This window comes from Leptodactylus fuscus, chromosome 6 (genome assembly GCF_031893055.1).
Source record: "Leptodactylus fuscus isolate aLepFus1 chromosome 6, aLepFus1.hap2, whole genome shotgun sequence".
In the NCBI taxonomy this organism is placed as follows: domain Eukaryota; kingdom Metazoa; phylum Chordata; class Amphibia; order Anura; family Leptodactylidae; genus Leptodactylus; species Leptodactylus fuscus.
The window spans coordinates 39,663,911-39,690,176 of record NC_134270.1 but is presented as its reverse complement, the minus strand read 5'-3'; the positions used below and the strand labels follow the sequence as shown (position 1 = coordinate 39,690,176).

The 26,266-nt window shown below is 43.1% G+C and overlaps 1 protein-coding gene across 3 annotated transcripts in view; it reads right to left on the bottom strand.

The window, feature by feature from the left end:
• Positions 1-13,664: 13,664 nt before the first annotated feature.
• Positions 13,665-26,266, bottom strand: part of LOC142209485 (uncharacterized) — a 57,644-nt gene continuing 45,042 nt past the window's right edge. For all 3 annotated transcript variants that reach the window (XM_075278480.1, XM_075278479.1, XM_075278481.1), the window contains exons 8-12: positions 25,133-25,331; positions 17,806-17,949; positions 16,985-17,105; positions 16,078-16,190; positions 13,665-13,776 (exon numbers count right to left, since the gene is read on the bottom strand). In XM_075278480.1, coding sequence (XP_075134581.1) covers positions 13,684-13,776; positions 16,078-16,190; positions 16,985-17,105; positions 17,806-17,949; positions 25,133-25,331 — 670 coding nt within the window. In that variant the 3' untranslated portion in view covers positions 13,665-13,683. The remainder of the gene's footprint in view (positions 13,777-16,077; positions 16,191-16,984; positions 17,106-17,805; positions 17,950-25,132; positions 25,332-26,266) is intronic.

Genomic DNA, 26,266 nt, shown 5'->3' with positions numbered 1-26,266 from the left:
TGGCCCAAGTACACATACAGACTGTGTGTGGGAGTGTCACCCATAAAGTGGGTGTGGTTAAAAACCTGCTGTATGAGATGATATTAGGGCAGGATTTTCCTTTATTTTGGGAATTGTGGGATACGTTGTCACCTTCTGATGTAAAAATGTCTGTTGTAGATAGGGTGTCTTCAGGGCGTGAAAAAAACGCTCAAGGGACAGATAACTTTCCTCTGGCTGTGTTATTAGGGGATGAGGATGAGCCCACAGATACGGAGTCCGTACTCCCAGACCTTGAGGTATCGAGGGTTAACTTTGGAACTGCACAATTACAAGATCCCACCCTAAAAACCGCCTTTGAAAGTGTGACAGTTTTAAATGGTGTACCCCAGGAACCAGGGGCTGAACTGCGGTATCCGTATTGTGAGGTGCAAGACAACTTGTTATACCGTGTGACAAGGGTTAATGATGAAACTGTAGAACAGCTACTGGTTCCTAAACCATACAGGAAAATGGTGTTGGATATGGCCCACTCACATGTGTTAGGGGGCCACTTAGCAGCAGACAAGACCAGGGAACGTATTTTTCAAAGGTTCTATTGGCCAGGGTGCTATAAAGAAATAGAGAACTATTGTAAGTCTTGTCCAACCTGCCAGGTAAATGCTCCTGTTGCACATTTCAGGAATCCCTTGATACCTTTGCCTGTCATTGAGGTTCCTTTTGAACGGATTGCTTTGGATATTGTAGGGCCCTTGGTGAAGTCAGGCAGAGGGCATCAATACATTTTGGTGATACTAGACTATGCCACCAGGTATCCAGAGGCAGTCCCTTTAAGGAAACCCACAGCCAAGTGCATAGCCAAGGAGCTGTTTCATATGTGCACGAGGGTGGGGATTCCCAAGGAAATCTTGACAGACCAGGGTACACCTTTTATGTCTAAGGTCATGAAGGAACTCTGTAAGGTTTTTAATATCAGACAGCTGAGAACCTCTGTGTACCATCCCCAAACTGACGGCCTGGTAGAGAGATTTAATAAAACCCTAAAGGCAATGTTAAAAAAGGCGGTTGAAAAAGATGGAAAAGATTGGGATTGCCTGTTACCGTATTTGCTATTTTCTATTAGGGAAGTTCCTCAGGCCTCTACAGGGTTCTCCCCGTTTGAGTTATTATGCGGTAGACATCCCCGTGGTCTCTTAGACCTTGCTAAGGAAACATGGGAATCTGAGTCCACGCCATACCGCAGTGTTATAGAACATGTGGCCAGCATGCAGGAGAGAATCTCCAAAATAATGCCAATAGTAAAAGAACATTTACAGAAGGCGCAGGAAATGCAAAAGAGGGTGTACAATCGCTCTGCCAGAGTGAGAGTGTTCAGTCCTGGGGACCGGGTCCTAATACTTGTTCCCACGGTAGAAAGCAAGTTCCTGGCTAAGTGGCAGGGCCCTTTTGAGATATTGGAAAGGGTTGGAGAGGTAAACTACAAGGTGCACCAACCAGGGAAAAGGAAACCCATACAGATTTACCATGTAAATCTGATCAAACCCTGGAGAGAAAGGGAGTCCTTGGCCACGGTAACTTCCCCTTCCACAGTTGTAGAGTCAGAACACCACAAAGTAGGAATAGCAGAGACTCTGTCCACTTCTCAGAAACACGAAACAAGAGAATTCTTGCAACACAACAAGGAAATGTTTTCTGGTTTACCAGGGTGTACCACTGTGATAGAGCATGAGATCATTACAGAACCCCATGTAAAAGTAAAAATAAAACCCTATAGAATACATGAGGCCCGTAGGAAGATTGTGTCAGAAGAAGTGCAGAGGATGTTATCTCTGGGTGTGATTGAAGTGTCCAAGAGTGACTGGTCTAGTCCGATTGTACTGGTTCCCAAACCTAATGGGACTTGGCATTTTTGTAATGACTTTAGAAAGCTTAATGAGGTTTCAAAAATGGATGCTTACCCTATGCCGCGGGTGGATGAGCTCATTGAAAGGTTGGGTCCAGCCAGGTACATAACTACCTTAGATCTGACAAAGGGGTATTGGCAGATATCACTGGCTAAAGATGCCAGGGAGAAAACAGCGTTTTCCACCCCTGACGGTTGTTTCCAATACGTCAGGATGCCATTTGGTTTGAAGGGAGCTCCTGCCACCTTCCAAAGGGCAATGGATGCCATCCTTGCCCCACACACAGAATATGCGGCAGCCTATCTGGACGATATAGTTATTTTTAGTCTGGATTGGAACAGCCATTTGAACAAGGTTCAGGCTGTTTTGGATGCTCTTAAAAAAGCAGGGTTTACGGCCAACCCAGAAAAATGTGCCATAGGCATGGAGCAGGCGAGGTATTTGGGATATGTTGTAGGGAGGGGCTTGATTAAACCCCAAAATAATAAAGTAGATGCCATACAAAGCTGGCCTCGCCCACTCACAAAAAGACAGGTAAGAGCGTTTTTAGGAATTGTGGGGTATTACCGGCGGTTTGTACCCAATTTCGCTAGCATGGCAGCACCCTTATCCGACCTAACTAAGGGAAGAAAATCAGTGATGGTACAGTGGTCACCCGAGGCAGAGAGGGCTTTTCAAAATCTTAAAACAGCCCTTTGTAGACAACCAGTATTAATAGCACCAGACTTCTCAAAAGATTTTATAGTGCAAACTGATGCCTCAGAGGTCGGCTTAGGAGCTGTATTGTCACAAGAGGTCAATGGGAGGAACACCCGGTGATGTATCTAAGCCGGAAATTAAGTTCTGCAGAGAGGAACTATTCCATTGTGGAAAAAGAGTGCCTAGCAGTCAAGTGGGCCTTGGACTCACTGAGATATTATCTCTTAGGCAGAAAATTCAGGCTAATCTCTGATCATGCTCCACTAAAGTGGATGAGTAAAAATAAGGGGAATAATGTGAGAGTGACACGCTGGTTTTTGCTGCTGCAGAATTTTGACTTTACAGTCGAGCATAGACCCGGAAAGGCTCATACAAATGCAGATGCCTTGTCTAGAACCCATTGTTTTTTTTCTAAAGGTGCCAAGCCCTACGGCTTTGGGCAGAGGGGGAGGATATGTAGGCAAGTGGAGGGAAAGGTGGTGGAGGGAAGGTATATTCCATTGAGATGGCTCCTCGCCACTAGGTAAATGATGAATCCAGTTCCGGGTCTTGGGTGTAGTCATAGACCCAGGTTCCAAGCTCTGGCCCTGAGTTTTCTCAGAACACATTTGGAGCCTTAACCCTGTGAAGTCAGGAGGGTGTGTCTGACTTTCATTACTGCTGCTGCTATTGAGAGTTGAGGACCCAAACCCTGTGTAGCTGTGGAGAACCAGAAGGGCCAGCCTGTTAAGTTTGTGGACTGCACTGCCTTGTGGCTGAAGTAAGCCTTTTCTTTTCCTTTTTGCTGAAGAAAGCTGTTTATGTTGAACTTTGTGAATTTGCACCTAATAAACCAAGCACCAGTGTGAACCTGAAGACCAAGCTTCACGTGTGTTTTACTTGCCTGACAACCAGCCCCAAGCACCCGCTTTTACAGGAGATGGAGTGTAATATCGGACCAGAATGGAGACTGCTGTGGACCGATCTTAGACTCCGCCTCCTCCGGCAGAAGGCCGAATGCTGTACTCTGTAGCAGTGCTGGCCATGTGCTCAGCACTGCTACACCGGAGATGAAGCAGAGCTGAGTGTGCACTGAACCCTGCTGCACACTCAGCTCTGCTGAGATGCAGCTGAGCTGAGTGTACAGCAGGGTTCAGCGCACACTCATCCCTGCTACATCTCTGATGCAGCAGAGCTGAGTGTGCAGCAGGGTTCAGCACATCTCTGATGCAGCAGAGCAGAGTGTGCAGCAGGGTTCACATCTCTGGTGTAGCAGTGCTGGCCGTGCGCTCAGCTTGGCTGCATCTCCGGTGTAGCCGAGCTGAGCGCATGGCCAGCACTGCTACATCTCGGCACAGGAGTGCATTGACCAGCGTTGATTGGCCGAATGCCATACAGAGCTCCTGCATTGAACTACAAGAGCAAGAGGGCCTCCCAAAAACGGCCACCGGCCACCATGCGCAGGCGGCTCTATTAGTGTCTCACTGGCAGAGCCAACTGTGCAGGCGTCGGAGGTGACGCAGGAGGAAGACGACAGAGAAGGGGAGGATACAGCAGAAGATATAGGCGTCGCAGGATCGTGTTCTCGAGCAGCAGTGGGGACGCCCCCATCGCATTTTCAGAGAACTAATTTACATACCAGTAAAACCCGGTATTTCTAAGGAACAGTGCGGTGGAGATCACATCTAAAGGTAAGAGACGAACAGCCTTTCTAAAGGCTATTCCAACGTCTTATCCACAAAAAAGAGGTTTTAATGGTAGAATCCCTTTAAAGACTTATTGTCTGAATAAAGTCCTCAACTGGCGCGAGGAACATCTAAATCATCCTCCCAAACCCCTAAATAATAATGTAAGAGCCAACTTGCTCTTTAAGAGGGGGTCTTCTTAAAGGGGTAGCTTCTGAAGAGATTGCAGCATTAGAAATAATTCTGTTCTTTATTCTGGAAACATCTCCACAGGTTGTGCCTGGTACTGCTGCTTACCTTTATATATGCATACATACCTACCAACTTTCAAAAAACAGAAAGAGGGACAAAATCTGCGGCGCACTATGTAAGCTGTGGCAAATTTAGCTCCACCCACTTTTAAATTGACTCCGCCCATTCTCATCTATTTTTCATGTGCCGCCACACAGTATAATCCTCCTACAGTCACCCGTACATTATAAGCCCCCACATAATAATATTCCTCTCCAATTTCCCCTCAGTAAGAATTCCCTCTCCTCGTGCCCCAGTTTCAACTGGGGGCAATTAGGGGGGAACATTAAACTGGGCAGCTGGAGGGAGACAATAAATAGTGGGGGTAGTTGGAGGGGGACAATAAATTAATAGCAGCTGGAGTGGGACATTAAACAGGGGGCAACTAGAGGTGGACATGTTGTCCCCAGTTTAATGTCCCTTTTCAATTGCCCCCAACTCCATTGACCCCCATTTTTTTGTCCCCCTCCAGCAGTCCCCAGTTTAATGTCCCTCTTAATCTCCCCCTATTTAATGTCCCCACCCCCTCCAATTGCCACCATTTTAATGCCCCCCCTTCATTTTCCATCAGTTTAATGTCTTCGCTTAATTTTCCACCAGTTTAACGTTCCCGCTTCATCTGCCACTAGCTTAATACCCCTTCATTTGTCCCCAGTTTAACAATTCCCCGTTATCTACCACCAGTTTAATGTTTCCCCTCTATCTGCCCCAAATTTCATATCACCCTTCATCTGCCCCCAGTTTAATGTTCCCCTCCATCACTGCCATCAGTTTCATGCCCCCTACATCGGCCTTCAGTTTCATGTCTCCCCCCAGTTTCATGCCCCCCTTTCATTTTCCCCTAGTTTCATGTTCCCCCTCAAATTGCACCCAAAGTTTAACATAAAAAAACACTGATACTCACCTCTCCTCGCTCCCCTGCCGCTGTGTCGGCAGTCTCTTCTCCCAGAATGTTTAGAAGCTTTAGGCGCGATGCGAGTGATGTCATCACATCGTGCCTACAGCAACCGGGGACCGGAATGGACGGGGAGCACAACGGAAAAGCAGATGCTGTCCACCGGTAGCTCCTTTTCATTTACTATTGAAGTCAACTCATCTGCATCCTCTGGACAGATGAGTTGAGTCCGGGACATAGCTACCTTTTGCTTTTTATGGAATAAAACAGTTTTTACTCCTCTAATAACCCATATACCTTCTCTATACTGTAATTTTGATTTTAACCCTTTGTTGCAGATTTTGCTGCAGTATTTTGAGCTAAGGCCAGGAGTGGATTGAGCAGAAGGTAGAAGTATAAGAACTTCCTATATATTTTCTATTCCTGTTGTAGACCATCTTGGCTTTGGCTCAAAAAAACCACAACAAAATCTGCAACAGAAAAAGCTGCGTTTCCGCAACGTGGGGCCTCGGCCTTATACAAGAATTCTATGCTAGTTCTAGTGCACGGTTTGTGCCTTTTTTCTGCTGTTTCTGAAAATTCACAGATTCTTTAAAAAAAAATAAAAAAATAAAAAATTGTTTTTTGACCACTTCACCTCCCAACAAGGGACAGAAGTAGAGATGAGCAAATAGTATTCGAAACTCAAGTTTCGAATATCTCGCTCCATGAGAATGAATGGGAGCGGGAGGCACGCTGCAGGCGTCAGCGGCCGGTGCTTAACCCCTTTGCAATCGTCCGCTCCCATGCATTCCTATGGGAGCGGAGGCCTTCGAATCTAGACTTCGAATACTATTCACTAAACACTAGACAGAAGTATTATCCCCAAAGTGATGTCAATAAAAAACTGCTTCTTCTATAACAAAAAGTAACCCTAATGCCACACATTGCGGAAAAGCTGTGGTTTTTTTTTTGTTTCAGGTTTTCCTGTGTTTTTTTTAAATTTTATCTTATCCAAAGACAAAAATTGCTACTAAAGGAATAGTTGAAAGAAGTGTATAAAAGAAACGTATACCGCCAAGTGTGCAATGTCTCTGCCCCATAACAACATGCCATGTAATAATAGAGGACATCAAGAAGAACGGAAATACACCCTACTATGATCTACTATAATGATACAGATCTAGTGTTCTATGAATCCTAGTCATACGATATACAGGTAATTACAGCCTGGCCATAACTGTATATTTTACTACATGTATGACCTCGCTGTGTTTCTATTACATATTGGTTATTGTATTATAGCCTATGCCGGGCGCTGCACTATATTTCACTATGTTCTACTCGTTTCCAGCTTTGGGAAACATGAAGCCTAATGCAGTGCAGGAGTGCCCTCTAGTGTTACAACTGGTAATTGCTGCACCGTGTTACTTGGACAGCAGTAAACTGGTTATACAGTCCTGGACTTATATGGACTCTTATTCTTTATCCATAGGATATTGGATAAATATCCGATTCCCCGCCATGTCCTCCTGCAATCAGGAGGATGGGGGACTACAGGTCCATGTAAAACCTCCTTGTGAAGCTCAGTGATATCTCAGTGGTTAGCCCCGTTAGCAGCATTTTTCTCTCTGTATGATTTGTGCGGACACTGCGCGGAAAACACATGGACCCCATTATAGCCTATGGGTCTGTGTGGTTATTTAGATAACTGCTTTTTAACCCCTTAAGGACCCGGCCATTTTTTGGTTTCACATTTTCGTTTTTCCCTCCTCACATTTCAAGAGCCATAACTTTTTCATTTTTCAGTTCACAGAGTCACATGATGGCTTATTGTTTGCGGGACAAATTGTACTTTGTAATGGCATCATTCAATATGTTGTGCAATGTACTGGGAAGCTGGAAAAAAAATCAGAATGAGGTGCAATTGGAGAAAAAATGCATTTGCGCCATTTTCTTATGGGTTTAATTTTTACAGCGTTCACTGTTTGGTACAAATGACATGTTACCTGTGTTCTACGTGTCAGTACAAACGCGGTGATACCAAATTTATATAGTATTTGAAATGTTTTGATACTTTTAAAAAAATGATAAACTTTGCAAAATAGAAAAAAAAATTTGTGTCATCATGTTCTAACACCTGTAACTTTTTCATATTTCCATGTATGGAGCTGGTTGTGGTGTCTTTTTATGCGGGACAAGATGACGTTTCTATTGATACCATTTGGGGAAAGATCTGATGGTTTGATCACTTTTTATTCAATTTTTTTATAGGAGGCAAAGTGTTGAAAAAAACGCTTTTTGGCGGTTTTTATTTTTTTTTGCCGCTACGCCGTTCGCAGTACGGGATAAATGTTTTAATATTCTAATAGTTCGGGCATTTTGGAGCGCGGGAATACCTAATATGTTTATGTTTAATGTTCTTTAATTACTTTTATAGCTAATCTAGGGAAAGGGGGGTGATTTGAACTTTTATATTTTTTTTATTTTTTTAATACTTTTAAAAACTTTTTTTTTTTCTTCTGTTACATTTATGATCAGACCCCTTAGGTACCTTGAAACCTAGGGGGTCTGATCGCTCATACTATTCACTGCAATACTACAGTATTGCAGTGAATAGGAAAATCGCAGCACTTCTATTAGACGATGCCTCTGGCATCGTCTAATAGATCTCGGGCAGAGACTAGCCTGGAAGCCTTCAATAGACTTCCGGCTGTCATAGCAACCGATCACCGCCCTCATGTGACGTTCAGGAGGGCGGCGATCGGCGAAACATGGCGGCGCCCATGCCGCCGGCGCCGTTTACACACTGCGGTCACGTTTGACCGCAGTGTGTAAAGGGTTAACAGCAGCGATCGGCTCGGGCACCGACCGCTGCTGTTATTGGCAGGTCCTGGCTGTATTATACAGCCGGCATCTGCCGTGTATGGAGCGAGCTCAGCGTGTGAGCTCGCTCCATACATCCCCATGCGACCCATGACGTACAGTTACGTCAAGGGTCGCTAAGGGGTTAATGCATTCAGTATTCCGTTCTGGAGATATTATACATATATACAATGTTGGCCAAAAGTATTGGCCCTCCTGCAATTCTGTCAGAAAATGATTGCAAGCACAAACTCTTTGGTATTAATATCTTCATTTATTTTGCTTGCAATGAAAAAACACAAAAGAGAATGGAAAAAAAAGTCAAATCATTGATCATTTTACACAAAACTCCAAAAATGGGCCGGACAAAAGTATTGGCCCCCTCAGCCTAATACTTGGTAGCACAACCTTTAGACAAAATAACTGCACACAACCGCTTCCGGTAACTATCAATGAGTTTCTTACAAGGCTTTTCTCACACTGGGCCCTACATTATGCTGCAAAATGTGTTGGTAGTCTTTAGACTTCATATCTTCCAACACGTTTTTGGCTTTCTCAGGTAAGTTTTGGCAAACTCCAGCCTGGCTTTTTTATGTCTCTGGGTAAGAAGTGGGGTCTTCCTGGATATCCTACCATACAGTCCCTTTTCATTCAGACGCCGACGGATAGTACGGGGTGACACTGTTGTATCCTCGGACTGCAGGGCGGCTTGAACTTGTTTGGATGTTAGTCGAGGTTCTTTATCCACAATCTTGCATTGAAATCTCTCAGCAATTTTTCTTTTCCGTCCAAATCTAGGGAGGTTAGCCACAGTGCCATGGGCTTTACACTTCTTGATGACACTGCGCACGGTAGACACAGGAACATTCAGGTCTTTGGAGATGGACTTGTAGCCTTGAGATTGCTCATGCTTCCTCACAATTTTGCTTCTCAAGTCCTCAGACAGTTCTTCGGTCTTCTTTCTTTTCTCCATGCTCAATGTGGTACACACAAGGACACAGGACAGAGGTTGAAACAACTTTAATCCATTTCAAATGGCTGCAAGTGTGATTTAGTTATTGCCTCCACCTGTTAGGTGCCTCAGGTAAGTAACAGGTGCTGTTAATTACACAAATTAGAGAAGCATCACATGATTTTTCAAACAGTGCCAATTCTTTTGTCCACCCCCTTTTTTGTTTGCTGTGGAATTATATCCAATTTAGCTTTTTGACAATTCTTTTTGTGGTTTTCCATTGAAGACAAATTAAATGAAGATAATAATACCAAAGAATTTGTGCTTGCAATCATTTTCTGGAAGAACATGAGTATTATCTGACAGAATTGCAGGGGTGCCAATACTTTTGGCGAGAGAGAGAGAAGAGAGGAGGGAGAGAGAAAGAGAGAGAGAGAGACTTGGGCTTGAGTGTTTGGTGTAAGGACTTTAAGGGTTTGTCTCACCTAAATGGATTTTTCATCCTGATGACCTATCACAGGATAGGTATCAGTATGTGGTCTATGTGGGGACCAACACCTAGACCCTGTACAGATCAGCTGTGATGAATAGTTGAGCCTGCATGTACTCGCCAACCACTACACTTCTCACATCTGGAACAGCTGATTTGTGCTTGTCTGGATGTCAGTCACCCAAAGATCACATAGATGGATAGGTCATCAGTATGAAAAATCTTTTTGGGGCCAGACAATCCCATTAAAAAAAAAAACTTTCACCAGCTTTGCCTATTCCAGTTCTTAGCATCTGTTAATAGCCACTGCTCCACTGGTTCCAGTGTAGTTGGAATTTTCCCTCTAGCCTTCACTGTTCCCAAGTGCAGTTAGTTTTGGTGCCTGATGTGCTATTTCAACTTTGTAATGTAAGGTGCGTGGTGTCAGGCAGGGGGTGCGATTCAGAGCTCCAATCAGAAGCAGCCAGTGTCAGAGCTCAGAATCACACCCCTTGTCTGCTCCTGCCTGACACTGACCGCCTGACAGTACAGAACTTAGATAGCATATCAGGCACCAAAACTAACAGCAGTGATTGCTCAGGAATGGTGGGGCCCACAGAAAAAATTCCAACTTTGCCAGAATTAGTGGAGCAACAGTTATCGATTGATGTAAAGATCTGGACATGTTGAAGGTGGTGGAAGATCCTCTTTAATGTCATTTGAAAAAAATGATGTGGTCGGTGTGAATGGCTGGAATGTTATCTTTTATCTATATACAGTATTTTCTCTTTTGTATGTACCCAATAATGCTAATTTTGAGGATGACGCTATGCTTCATGCGATTTCGAATTTTATTTTATTTTTTTGTATTTCAGCCTACAAGATTTCCCTCATTTTCAATTTTTTGTGTCTGGACGTTTTCATATTATGTACAATATAATTACATATAAAAAATAAATGAGGAATCCATAATTAAACTGCAAAACTAAATGAAATGCTCGCACCTTGCGCACGTTCTGCATGAATCAGCAAGATTTCCACTCCTGTTTTGCATCATTGGCATTTTCCTGATTTTACATTTTATGTACTTTATATTATGGAGGTTTTTTTGTTTCGTGATGTTTATTTGCAGGAATAACAAGACTATCTATACAGAAATGCAGAGCCAGGAGACGTCGCATTGATCCGTTCCAGGAATGAAGGGAGTGTTTTATACTGAGCACCGCATATCTCATCAAAGGTGATTTACAAGCCAGCGCCAATATAGATAAGAGCCAGTAGTCAAATGGACAAGTTTATTATTTACAGACTGTAACCAGAGGTTCCTTGGAAGGCAAAGTGCAGTCCATGTGTTTCTCATTGTTGATTTGTGATATCATTATGGATATGGTCATTACATAACCTATAAGGGCCCTATACAATGATAAGTCATGGTACAAGGTGTGGGCACATATACTATAGTCATTACATATACAGTATTAATATATCATGAAGTAAATGCTCTGTGCACTTCTCTGTCCGGATTGCCGTTGTATGGTGTTTGATTATAAGAAACAGAAATCTCAACTGAATCGGATCCATTGTATGATGGACACAAAATGGTAACGTATAGACAGTTTCTGTTATAGTACATGCAGAGCTTTTTCGGGAAGTGAGTTTTGATGGAATCTGTGGTTGAGGCTACTAATAGAAGCTCTGACACATGTGAACATAAACCAATATACTTATATGGGATGTTTTATAAAACCAAATATGAAAAGGGAGACAATCTGCCCCACAGTGGTCCCGATGTAATAAAATCTGCCCCACATTGGTCCCCACACTTTATTATATGTTCCACAGTGGCTCCCACACAGTATTATATGCTTCACAGTAGCCCCCTACACAGTATTATATGCTCCACAATAGCCCCCCACAGTATTATATATGCCACAGTTGGTCCCAACTCACACAGTATTATATGCTTCACAGTAGCCCCCCTACACAGTATTATATACTCCACCGTTGGTCCCCACCCACACAGTATTATATGCTCCACAGTAGCCCCCCCTACACAGTATTATATACTCCACCGTTGGTCCCCACTCACACAGTATTATATGCTCCACAGTAGCCCCCCCTACACAGTATTATATACTCCACCGTTGGTCCCCACCCACACAGTATTATATGCTCCACAGTAGCCCCCTCCCCACACACATATGCTCACAGAGGGCGCTAAGTGCCCTCTCTGGCACGCCGGACATAGGTTCGCCATCACGGGTCTAGGACATCCTTGCAGCATGTTCAGGGAAAGTCACGATATTATCGTGCACATTTGCTGGCCCACCAGCGCTGCTGAAATCAGCACATGTGGACAGAATTCAACTAATGTGTTTGGCACCCCTAATACTATAGGATTTATATGTATTATGTAGGTTTTATATGTTTTTATTAGCTCTTTGGGGAACTTTTGGAATAGTGACCTATTACTGCGTCAAAGCCTGGGCTCACTAGAGGATTCCCTAATTTTCTAATGGTTCTGCATCTGATATGGCCACACTAAGTGATATTTTGCCAGGGCGTTTGCAAAAATTCGTGAGAGAGTCTGTCAAGCTTGAAATGTGTAGGCCTCATTCAGTATACCATTTTAGGAAGATGTTTAGTACTTGGTATATGGCGTGGACTATACATTTGTGAGCCTATCTTCAACGTGTAGTCCACCAAACAGTCCGAGAAACCTGATTTCATTATTTGACGTGATGGGCATGTACTGGACAAACTCATTTTACACATTTATCTTTCTATATGCATCCTTATGGGAAGTCTAGCAAGTACCAGGAAATTCGGGATAGAAAAGTATGTTACGTCAAAGCGAAACACCATAAATAAATACAATTACTGTATTCATTATTAGCAGAATTTATTATTTTATACATTTGATTTAGATAAGCAGGCATGATTTGTCAGAATTAAAAAGGATAATGTATTTTGGCAGTATCCACAGACAGGGGGCACATTTATTAAGACTGGCATTTTGTACACCAGTCTTTAAGCTCCTGACTGGGGCAAGGCGTGCCTGAATTATCACAAGGCTCCGGCATCTTCATAAATCCGGCACGTCTGTGCACCAAGAGGGAAGTCTGTGCCAGTCATAAACTGCTGGAGAATTCCTGTACAACTCAGGCCCAAAAACTGGTGTGACTTATACTATTTCAGGTCTTGGCTTCCTCGCCCTGTCCCACTCTCATTCGTGGAAGGTGAAAGGTTCAGAACTAGGATTGTAGTGCATCTTTAACACAAGAATGGACCTTGCACCAAAGATGTGCCATATTATCACAAATCTACACCAGAAAACTGGTGAAGATGTGTTGATAAATTCCCTTCAGTGTCTGTAAACTGTGGATGTCTGACTGTTGTGAAACTATAACTCCCAACATGCAATGACAACCGAACACTGACACCATTGCACCAACTAAAGACCCATAGGCTACAGACTATGATAACAAGACTGTAGAATTGTAGAGGGGTGTAACTTGAGGGGGTGCAGTCGCATTGTAGCCCAGGACCCTTAGGGGGCCCATAAGCACTGGCTTGAGATTGAGATTGCAACTTCCACCTGGCCCATAAACCAAGGAGACCCACAGATTCCCCTAACCAGACTAAGGAGGATTAAACTACTTAGCCCTGTAACCATCACTATCAAGGGATAAGGTAGGGGGCCCCCGGACAAAAGATTGCACACAAGACTTTAGTTACGCCATTGTTCCTTACCATTCATCTTATCTCAAGATATCTCAAGATGAATGGGGTGTCGTCAGCAGTTCCAAAGCTTCATTCTTCAATGCTGATCATCTCTCGCCACTCATCTCCAGATACTTTGACTCAAGAGGAAAGGTGACATCTCTACACATAATCTCTACACGTAGGTGAATTGTAATGAAGTTATTTTTTGTTAACTGTTGAAAAAAAACAGGAGACAACAATAAAAAAAAATGCAACTTGTATCATCCAATTTCTACATCTCTTTCATATTCGAAGATGTCTTCCATATCTTCCACCAGCATCATGTTTAATTCTGTTAGGATAACTTCTAGTGCCTGAAAAATACAAGTAGGAAATAGAAGGATGGAAATATAATTCTGAGATGTCCGAGATATATGTGAGCAAGCAGATGTCAGCCATTGTCCTTATTATATTACCAACCATAGTCACTATGTTATAACATTATTAGCTATAGTTAGTAGAGATGAGCGAGTAGTGTTCGATCGAGTAGGTGTTCGATCGAATATTACGGTATTCGAGATACTCGTACTCGATTGAACACTACTAGCTGTTTGAAGTTTAAGGTTTGATACAGAACCAGCATTGATTGGCAGAATGCTATACATTCTGCCAATCAACGCTGGTTCTTCTCTTACCTTTAGAAGTCTTCTCCGTGCAGCGTCCCCGCGGCGTCTTCCGGCTGGAATTCACTCTGCCTAGGCATCCGGCCTAGGCAGAGCCGGCTGTGCATGTGCGGGCATGCGCAGTTGGCTCTGCCTAGGCCCTGATGCCTAGGCAGAGTGAATTCCAGCCGGAAGACGCCGCGGGGACGCTGCGCTAGGAGAAGACTTCAAGAAGAATCCAGCCCGACCGTCACTCGTGGACTTAGTAAGTATAATTTTATCGAATTTTGCGTACCCCTGAAACGAGCATTTACCCCCATAGACTATAATGGGGTTCAAACAGCCGAACAGTGTGCAGCTGTTCGAATCAGATTTCGAACCTCGGACATTTTAGTGTTCGCTCATCTCTATTAGTCAGTTCTCTTATACCATTACCAACCACATTGTGCGCCCTTATAACATTGCCAGCCACAGTCAGTGCCCTTATACTATTGCCAGCCACAGTTATTGGCACATCTACACCTGTAGCAATCACAGTACATGCCGTGGACCAGTTGTATCAGCGAAGCCAAGGCCAACCAACATGGTTCTTACTGACCCTAGCTAGTGGAAGAAAGTTGTGTGGGCCACAAATACAATATCTTGACATTGGCCAATATCAGGATTTTTGGAAAGACGGTGAGGCTTTTGACCTAGCGCCATGACATCAGTGCGACCAACATAACCACTGAGGCCCAGCAGTACCTGGAGTGCATGACATAAACCAGAGGCCTGAACAGGACGGCAGAGAACTGCTGGATTCCGCTGGACATTGTGAGGATGCCCATGAAAGGTGAGGTTAGTATAACAGTTTTGCATGTTGCTGCACCTCCCCTGGGCCGCCACTTATTATACTCTGAGGATTTGTGGTTCATGCTGAACAAGTTTGGTCCAAAGTGAACCAGACCTGAATATTCGTGGAAACAAATGTTGTGAGGTTCAGCCATCTCTAGTCAGGAATCTTAAGATATGTTTTGGATCTGATCTGAGGTTTGTCTTAAGCACAAAGACAATTTTCATTTTTGCATTTTCATGTTTTACTTTGCCTTCCAAAATCCATAACTTTTTCCCCTCTTTTGTGCGAGGGCTTATTTTTTGTGTAACATTTTACTTCGTAATAGAACGATTTAATATTTCATGCAGTGAAAAAAATATCAAATTTTCTTCTCTGTCTGGTAAATATAACTTCACCTAAATTCTGCAGGTCAGTAAAATCCAGCGATAACATTTATGAAGGTTTGGATACCTGAAAACTTTGAAAAATAGCATAAAATTTGGAGGGGCACCATTACCATTTTATTTCCATGTGAGAGGCCATTTATTTAGGACAAGCTATAGTTTTTATTGATAACATTTTGGGGTAAGGATGACATTTTGATCACATTTTATTCAAATTTTTTGGGAGGTGAAAATGGTAATTTGGCCATTTTGATAGTCATAAGCTACTTATTGGAAACCCATTGGCCAATGGAAAAGCATTGTGTGACTTGTAATTGATTTCCATGGTCATGTGAGTGGTTCCATGAATGGTCCTAATGCTCTGTGTATATAGTATTGCAGTAAGGGTAGTAGGGTTGAGCGATTGGGATCGGGAAAGATCATATCCCAATCGGCGATCGAGCAAATTTCATGATCGGGATAGGCTGGAAAATGATCGAAAATCGGATTATAAAAACAATCCTAAAATCTCTAGATCAGCTCAACCCTATGCATGTATATAACATAAATAGGGTTGAGCGATCCGGATCGTGAAAGATGGTATCCCGATCGGCGATCAAGTAAATTTCATGATTGCGATCGTCTAGAAAATGTTTGAAAATTGGATTTTAAAAACAATCCTAAAATCTCTAGATCGGTTCAACCCTAAAGGGTACATTTACTTTGCAAACATGGCGCAACATGCAGCTTGACCATATCCTACATGTTCTTCAAAATGATCATGCATCTTAAAAATGGAAATTCGGAAACACGTACCACTTTGCTAACCGTATTTTGGTGGAAAAGCATTGCTGGATAGTTTTCAAAGGTGTCCTGTTGCACTTGTTGGATGGTGACTTGTTCTCTTAGAAGTACATCAAGCATGATACCTTAAAGGAAGACAAGGTAGAAATAACTGCAATGTCATGTATAATCTGGAGGAATAGATGACAAGTGGTAGAAGACAAGTAATTTCCCATCCGCAATTGGATATTCACCAAGACCCCACGTAGTGAAACAAACCTAAAAAGAACTCTGTAGAAAAAAAAAGGCAAAGTGAAAATACAATGTATTTTTTTTCCAAAGAGTTTTTTCAGTTTTTTTCATCTGTGTTTTTTTTCTCCCATATTTCATCTATAGGCAAAACGCAAGGGTAAAATTTACTTACTGTGTTTTTTTCCCCATAAATACAGATCTTTTTGAAAAGACACCTTGACTATAGTGTGGATGAGATTAACCAAAGTCTTATTAACTTTGCTGGTACGGTAAAACATAGCATAGTTTTCCTCACCAGCCAAAAATGTTGCGTTTCCGCAATGTGGGGCCTTAAGCTATGTTCTCACATAAAATGGGTGTCCCTTGGGTGCAAGATCACCGTGAAAAATGGATGTTTTTCAAGGCCATTTTGCAACTCAGTTGTCTGAACGTGATCTTAGCCTTATGCACTAAGATTCTGGTAACTGGAACCTACTGTAGCTGGAACCTACTGTAACTGGAACCTACTGGAAGCGTCTGTTAGGTGAAACTAACAAAATGACAAACACCCATATAGAATTGGTAGGTAAAACTAAAAGCGTAGAGCAGGCCAGACAAGAAGAAATGCTGCCAAATAAAACTGAGGCTCAAATAAAGGACAAATATGTGGTTAGAGGAATTCCGTATAGTTATGTGATGGAGAACTTACTGTCAAGAAGACATTGCATTGGATCCTTCCCAAACATCAGAGGTTCATGTGTCCCGATCATTCCCAGTAAGTGCTCCAAAAGTAACATGTCTATGATATGCTTGTTTGCCGTCACTGTAATCTGAACATATGAAGCAAGCATTTATTACCATAGTATGTCAGACAATTTCACTACGTCTTCAATCATCTCAACCACTTCAGCTGGGATTAGATATAGTTTATAGTGGGATAAAATATATAGAGGGAGAAGATTTAGTATACATTGTATTTAATTCAAATCTATGCCTATTCTGAGCAAAAGAGTCAAGTGGGCGGTCCTATAGAGCTAGCTGTCAATCAGAAGCACCCACTGGATTCCTAAGCCTTGAATGAGCAGGACTTACTAGTCATTCTGAATGTTTCCTATATATTAATCTGCTTAGCTCTTTCTGCTCTACAATATGCTACACAAACATAGGGCTGCATATTCAATACGAAAGAGTCCCTTTAACTCCTCATGCAAAGGTATAAGGGCCAGTTCACATCTGTGTTCAGGGATTCCATTCCACTATCTGCATAAAATATGTGCAGAGAAAATTCCTGCAAGCAGCGCTTTTCTCTCCGCATTTTTCATGCGGAAACTGAGTGGAAACCACACAAACCTCATTATAGTCTATGGGGTCTGCCAGTTTCCTTAGGTAACCGCTTTTTTATGTGGATAGGTTTCTGTTCAAGGAGTCCCCAAGCGGATTTCTGAAACGGAAACCCGAACACAAATGTGAACTGGGCCTAAGTTTTATTGCATGCTGACAGTGTATAACAATTGTATTATAAGTAATGACCTGGTCTTTGTGCAGTTCGGAGAGTTGGTCATCGCACTCAGTGAGGACAGAGATGACGGTGTTTTTTACTTCCTTATCAATTACGCTCCGAATAAGATTATCCAGCAATGTGTCGTGTTCTACTTCTGTGTTTAATTCCTCTACCTGAAAAAAGCATTGGAAAAAATGTAACAAATTGTACAATACTGTATTGCTACATAACAACAAAAGTTATTTGTCCATGTGATCTATCGATCTTAAAGGGGTTGTCCCATCACAAGGATCCTATCTATACTGCTAGTTTATGTGGATTTAAGACTTTTCCTAAATGTATTGCTTTATCAAAACTGCTTTGTTTGGCCGCTATCTTAATTCATTCACTTCATTGTTTACACTCCGTTTCTATGGCCCTTGGGATTATCTGCTCATTTGTCAAGTGATGTAGCTGCCTGCTCTCAGGGGGGAGGGAGGGGCTGGGAGAAGCTCTGAGCTGTTTGTGTCTTTTAAGTAGCAGAGCTTCTCAGAGAGCTCCGGGATTTCTGAGCTCTTATCAGTCGGTTTAATTGAATTTGGCTGATAAGGGCTGAGATAGGGAGTCCATTACCTCTGTATGTTATGCAAACTGACTCAAATCCAGCTCTGCTACATCAGTTTCACACTATGGTAATTCATTTACAACCAACAACCAATCCCGTGCAAGTGAAACCCCGCCCATTTATGTGCCGAGAAAAGCAGGAAGTGAAGAGAGCACAACAGCCTGCAGGTTAGTGAACAAGCGTCATGGGAATTCCCCCTTTAAAGATGGAGTTAATGGTTCCCTTCTGGTGCTTGTTCGCTTCTAAGATGATGTTTTACTCTTGTTTAGGAGAATGAGTAGAAGGTAAATTGGTCAGTAGTATAGCTATGGTGAACCACCAAGGTATAGTCATGAGAAAAAATGCATATTTAATTTCTATGGTTTAGCATATCAGGACATAATATAAAAAAAAACATCTGGTTCTTAGAAAGTCTTAAAATTAGGTAAATCCAACCTCAGATGAGCAACAGCACACAACAGATGTTCCAGCTCATGAACCTGAATATATAACATGCTGACATCTGTTTATTTTGCAATTTATCTCGGCATTGCACGGTCTGACCTTGGGGTGAATTTGTTGGGATCTCTACATCTGGAAACACTGTCCACTGCCTGGAGTGAATAATCTTTCTTGCTGTAGAATGATGGGCTTTAAAATGTTTGGAAATTGACTTATATTCCCTCCAAGCTTGATGGCGACAACAATTACTTCTCTAAGATCATTGCTAATATCTTTCCTCCTGAGCTTTGTGTTAATACATGTCTGAATGCTCTAAACCAGAAAACTGCCAAAACTTCTCCTTTTATAGAAGTGTAAAAAAACAAAAAAAACTTGATAGTCTTCAGTAGTTGATACCTTTTTAATGGCTAACTCTTAATGATGACAGATTACAACGTTTTGGAATGTCTAGGTTCCTTTCTCAAGTAAATTTAAAGCCATTTCTGAAGGAGCAGATTTATATAAAAAAAGGGGTTAGAATTCCAGGAGGAAGTGGGGTAGGGGGTTATTAGTAATTGGTAGAGACAATGTAAACACTTACAGGTCCTTATCAGTTCACAGGTTTCTGTAAAGTGACATAAAACCATGTGACAAATTTAACCCCCTCTCCAGTGTTTGAAGCAGGGTCATAAATGCGTCGTTCTCTCTAGACCGGACAGCAGCTTAGAATGCGGATGAACTCACATCGCCATACAATTAAAGAACGAAGAATGGACCTTCCCGTATCAAAACATTTCTGCAATGAGTATCATAATATGACCGATCACATGAAAGTTTTGGTTTTGGGAGGGAATTTCAAATCAAAGAGAGAACGACGCATTCATGAGTGTAAATTTATGACCCTGCTTCAAACACTGGAGAGGGGGTTAAATTTGTCACATGGTTTTATGTCACTTTACAGAAACCTGTGAACTGATAAGGACCTGTAAGTGTTTATGTCACGGAGCAAAGGTATACGTCCTTCCTCCGGAGGATATCTTGAATCAACAGGGACGCAAGAGGTCGGGAGACAACAGCAATTTATTGTAATCCACAAAATTAGTAGCCGGCGGCGGTCACATCAACCGTAATAACAATAAGTCCACAGAAGTCACAATCCAATGATAGCTTTGGTTCCTTGGTCCTGTAACTAAATCCTGGCTCTCTGCAGAGCTGTGCACAGGCCGGCTAACACATCCTAACTGCTAGCTACATCCTATATACTAAGACTGTTACATCTTATATCTGAGGGTGGGAAGGGCTGAGTCACAGATCCTTCCCCCCTCACCTATGCCAAACAGAGCAGACTCCCTGTCTCCTGTGGACAATGCACCATCCAACATCTTCTTGGGGACACCGAGCAGATTATCTCCACCCATTGTCCTCACTGGTCCTCACTAGTTAGAGGTATTTGCATACAATGTGCTAACACACTAGACCCTAATCAGCCAACTACACATTGATGTATACAACAGGTTAGAGAATACATTCCACACCAAATATATATTACACATGGCCTATAGTATAGACTCTAACCATCCCGTGACAGTTTACATTGTCTCTACCAATTACTAACAACCCTCTACCCCCCTTCCTCCTGGAATTCCATCCCTATGTGCCCTTTTTGTATATAAATATGCATCCTTCAGAAATGGTTTAAATTTACTTGAGAAAGGAAACCTAGACGTTCCGAAATGTTGTAATCTGTCATCATTATGAGTTAGCCATTAAAAAGGTATCAGCTACTGAAAACTATCAAGTTTTTTTGTTTTTTTTTATATTTCCAACCCACTGGCTAACACGGTACGAGAACAAACATTTTCCTTATACTTTATAGAAGTGGTCACACTTTCTGATGATTGGTTAATCAAACAGCATCTGACTGCTACTTGTCCCCTTAATTCTTATGGAAGCAGTAAGGGTGTACTTAAAGGGGTTGTCCCATCTCAAGGATCCTATCTATACTGCTAGCTTATGTGGATTTTAGACTTTTTCTAAATACATTGCTTCAGCAAAACTGCTTTGTTTGGCCGCTATCTGAGATTATTCACTTCATTGTTTACACTGTGTTTCCATAAACACGGACCTGGGGATGGTCTTATCTCTCCGCCCAGGACAAGTGATGAAGCTCACTTCTCTCAGGAGGGGAGGGGGAGCCGAGTGCTCGGGAGCAGCTTGTATTTCTGAGCTCTTTATCTGTCCAGCCCTGGAAAGTGACGTAGCTCAGTGGTCTCAGGAGGGGGGTGGGGTAGCTGAGTTCTCGGAGTGAGCTTGTATTTCTGAGCTATTTATCTCCTGCTCTTCCAGTTATGAGGTCTGCTAATTGAATTTTGGTGATAAAGGCTGAGCTAGGGAGTCTGTTACCTCTGTATGTAAACACAGACCTAAAACAGAGTTTATTGCAAGCTAACTCTTGGTCCTGTAGCATGTAAATTTGGGATTTTCATCACCTATCAAATCCAGCTCTGCTACATCAGCTTCATAATGTGCATCTTCCAGTGTTACTATGCTAATTTAATTACAACCATCCCTCATTACTGACTGCAAACATGTACTGCTATGAAGAGAGTTAAGCACAGCAAGTGAAACCCCACCCACCAATTTACTGAGAAAACCAGGAAGTGAACAGAGCATACAGCCTGCAAGTTGGTGAGCAGGCGAGGTGGGAAAACCCCTTTAATATTTCATATACAGATTCAGCATTTTGGCCTAGTTTCTCTTAAATAAATAAGGACACTGTGTAATTTCTTATGTTTTGTTGTTCAAGTTAGGTTGCATTTAACTTATTTTAAGACCAGATTATTTCCTATCCTGTGAAGCCCTTATGGCCATGCCATCTTTCCTATTTTTAATAAGAACTCAGAAATAACAGACCCATTACAGAGCGGCTCCTACACAAACGCATACCCTTAAGTTATATTAAGCTGCGGCCAAGACGTTCTTCTTGCAGCTCCAGTAATTCAGGTTCTCCCTGTCCAGTGATTTGTAATTATTGCAGTTATTATATCTGACAGCCACATAAACCATCGTCTTATTCACAATTAAAAAGCCTCTCGTTTTACGGTTTATAACATTGTTACATTTAACCTCAGTAATATTTTGTGCTATAGATCGATAATGTATTTCCATGAATAACATCCATAAACTTTAGCCGTGATTGATGATCTCTGACCTTCTACCGTTTCCTCCAAGCTCCACTTTCTATCACTTCATTAATAATAGATTAGAAAACTCTGATTATGTAGAACATTTTATCACACTGATTTTTTTTTTGCATTGTGGAAATGTCTTGTACTTCCTTTTAATTCTCTGATACTTAGGAAGCGACTTTATACATAAGAATATAAGCTTACTACTATGGACCATGGAGAGGGACACAGTATCTATAGAGGGTATAAAAAAAAAAAATCACCCATCTGTGCTCGGGGGCTTGAGGAGGACCAAAATTTTTGTCTGAACTTGTTCTCATAGGACATCTCTAATGGAAACTGTCATATCCTATTAATATTATAGGGATGTTTGGATGTTTGTTCCTCAATCACAGCCAAACGGCTGAATGGATTTTGGTGAAATTTCACACACACACACACACACACACACACACACACACACACACACACACACACACACACACACACACATTTGCCAGGAAGGAATGATAGGCTACTTTAAATGTGGGTCACTCACCCCAAATCGCCACCGTCACCCTCCAAACACCCCTCTGGGCTCGGCTATAGAAGTTTTCATTCTGCCAGCGCTGGTCTGTCCACGCTCCTCCTATTGGTGCATGGCAGCTGTGGGCAGGCTATGGAGCCAGGGCTGCGGCACCATAGGTTGAGGCCTCAATGTGGGCGTGCCGATTCAGCAGTGACACAGAGAACAACATGGCGGCCGCCCACAGGGACCCGGAGCCGCAGCTATGCCAGGCTGCCACACACATCGCAGAGGAGGCTGCTGCACCCGACCCAGATACAGGTCAGTGCAGCGGGGGAGGGGGTGTCCCCCTGTCGGTGTCCCCAGGTCCCCAGCTTCAGTTCCCCCCGTGTAGTAACACTCACCTTGGTCTCCTTCGCTCCTGTGTGTGCTGGCTGACTGCATACACTTCGCGGCCGACTGCCTGTGTGTCCTATATGAAGCACATCTCTGCTACATAAACGACACACAGGCAGCAGCACGAGAAGTCTATGCAGGCAGCCAACACACACAGGAGCACAGGGAAGAGACACAGGTGAGTGGTACTACACGGGGGCTGCTGTGGGGGGGGGGGGCATGAAGCTCGGGGCAGAGATGGGGGGACATGAGACTGGGGGGCAGAGATGGGGGGGAGACTGGGGATAGAGATGGGGGAGCATGAAGCTGGGGGCAGAGATGGGGGGGACATGATACTGGGGGGCAGACATGGGGGGGAGAAACTGGAGGCAGAGATGGTCTGGGAGCATGAAGCTGGGGGCAGAGATGGGGGGACATGAGACTGGGGGGCAGAGATAGGGGGGAAGAAACTGGGCACAGAGATGGGGGGCGCATGAAGCTGGGGGCAGAGATGGGGGACATGAGACTGGGGGGCAGAGATAGGGGGGAAGAAACTGGAGGCAGAGATGGGGGGAAGAAACTGGGAGCAGAGATGGGGGGAAGAAACTGGGAGCAGAGATGGGGGGGACAAGATACTGGGGCAGAGATGGGGAGGAATGAAGCTAGGGACAGAGATGGGGGGACAAGATACTGGGAGCACCGATAGGGGGACAAGAAATATAAGCGGTTCGGCGCCACCGCCAACCCGCAGACGAAGTCGCGGGTAACTGCTAGTATGTAAATAATTTGCAGGTTGTATTCCATATCTCATTATTATCATCCTGACACTTAAAGGGGTATTTCCATCCTAATAAGTTATTTCCTATCCATAGCATAGGGGATAACGTGCATATTGATGGGGGTCTGACAGCTCCGATGTCCATCGATCAGGAGAACAGGGAAGTTTAGTTCTCCATTCTGAATGGAGCCATGGTTGGGTCAGCATGTTCATCACTCCACTGGTTTCAATGGGAACTCCAGAGATATTCATGAATGGAAAATGTCTTGTTGTAAGAGGCTTTCCCTCACTGAGGGTTGCTCATGTTGGACCCATGGCAGTCAGCTGACCTTACTTTTAGAAAGATGTTGTTTCCTTTAATGGAAATGGAATTTAATATTACTATGAAACAGGCATTTTTCCCCCGAGTCCTATCCTCACAATTCAATTGAATGGGACACAGTTGTATTACCCTGCACAGCCAATAGTAGATGGCATGCATGTAGACTGACCCATTAACACTTGCCCAAAGGGCATGGCCATTTCAACATCTGATCATCAGGGGTGCCAAGAGGTGGACCACCACCTATCTAATATTGATGGACTATCAAAAGCATAGGTTATAAATATGGTCAGGTTGAGAAAACCTTTAAGACAAAACATGACTGTCTTTTTTGTACAGATTTTGCTGTTTTTTTTTTTTTTTAAACCAAAGCAGGAGTGGATGCGGTAAGAAGGAGAAGTATAATTCCTTACTTTATATTTTCTATTCTTATGAAATCCACTCCTGTCTTTGGCTCAAAAACTGCAAAACTGTGTCATAAAAAAAAAATCATTGTGTATGCTCTGGGGCGGACCTTTGGCTCTTGGAGCACTGATCTTGCTCTTTAGGTAGGATGAGTGATGTCATAGTAGTAGTAGGATCAACTCCCACTAGAAGGAGTGGTACAGGCATCAGGTGGTAGGGGTCTGAACAGTAAGATTGGCAGTCCATAAAGCTGAAGGCTTGCCCCCAGTGCACAAATTGCACCTTCGGCTTCAGTGCACCTTTGGCTCTTGGAGCACTGATCTTGCTCCTTAGGTAAGATGAGTGATGTCATAGTAGTAGTAGGGTCAACTCCCACTAGAAGGGGTGGTACAGGCAGCAGGTGGTAAGGGTCTGAACAGTAAGATCAGTGCTCCAGAAAGCTGAAGGCCCGCCCCCAGTGCACCAATTGCCTCATTTACATAAAATTTCAAAGTTGTTTTTCTACAAATTTACAAAAGTGACATATATAAGGAAAGGTATGATATTTATTACTGTAATATACTCTGTAACATAGTGGCAGCAGAAGAATATGCCTGGGGGAGGTGGTAAATTCCCTTTCAATAATATGCCTGGACTATAATGTGCACTACTGGTGCTAATATTCCCTGGTATTAGATACTTGGTTAGTTCTGATAGGTTTCCTGAATAGTTAATTCATTCTCTGTACTCCTCGTTTGTTTGCTCCATTTAGTTACTCACCATTGACGACAGTTCAGATTGGATGATACTGGTGAGAATTTCATCTATACAGTCATGCAGTGCGGCCCTGACCAGATGGTCATCCACAAAATCTCTCACCATCCTCCTGAGCACATGAGCAGATAGATCTCTCAAGATTTCAATTAGCAGTTCATCCAGGAGAGACATTGAGTGGGACCCGGCCGATCCTCTGTAATTACTATGGGGAAAATACAAGCCATTACGCTATGGACATTTTCTACATACAGTCCATGGAATAACAATTGTCTGCTGAAAAAAAGAAGTCGTTTCCTACAATCACTGCTAAAAACGCAGTACCTGGTAAAAAGTCACTAAATTACGATATAAAATTGAAATAGCAAAGCGTACACGGAGTATATAAAAAATTCTAAAGTGTACACGTACAGTACAGGACATTATGTAACAAATAGGTTCATTATAGTATGTAAAAATGGTTTGAATTTAGACAATTCAATACGATTAGTGTTATGGTTCTGTGTATAGATTTGAAAATAATATTTTTTAATGTGACAGAACCGCTAGACTGCAAGACACTGCAGTGAGGTCCACAGGCCCCCTGAGGCGCGGCCATGTGCCTGAAAGGCTAACCACTAGTTAACTGCACTGGCAGTGGTGTTAGTGCGGTTACAATGTGAACAGACTGCAAACAAACTCTCACCAGGTAACCTCACTGGGTAAGTGCACCTGTGTAAGGCTGCTGGCTGGGTAAGTGCACCTGTGTAAGGCTGCTGGCTGGGTAAGTGCACCTGTGTAAGGCTGCTGGCTGGGTAAGTGCACCTGTGTAAGGCTGCTGGCTGGGTAAGTGCACCTGTGTAAGGATGCTGGCTGAAGCTGAATAAAGCCTTGCAACAGGCCTCTGCTAAATCACAGCAGAGGAATAGGCACTACAGTAGTAAAAGCTTCAGCCTGCTACATAGGAAAGGCTGCCAGGGGTTAAACGCCACTCTTGGTCAGTAACAAAAGGGCTCCCTAAACGCTAGGAACTACAATGCAAGTAGACAGTTACATAGGCTATATAGATTCCCACTGGCAGAGCCAAGGAATCCTAACTAGATCCCAAGACTGCTCCTGCCTTTCACTAGAACCTAGCCCTGATCTCCTGTCTCAAAGTAT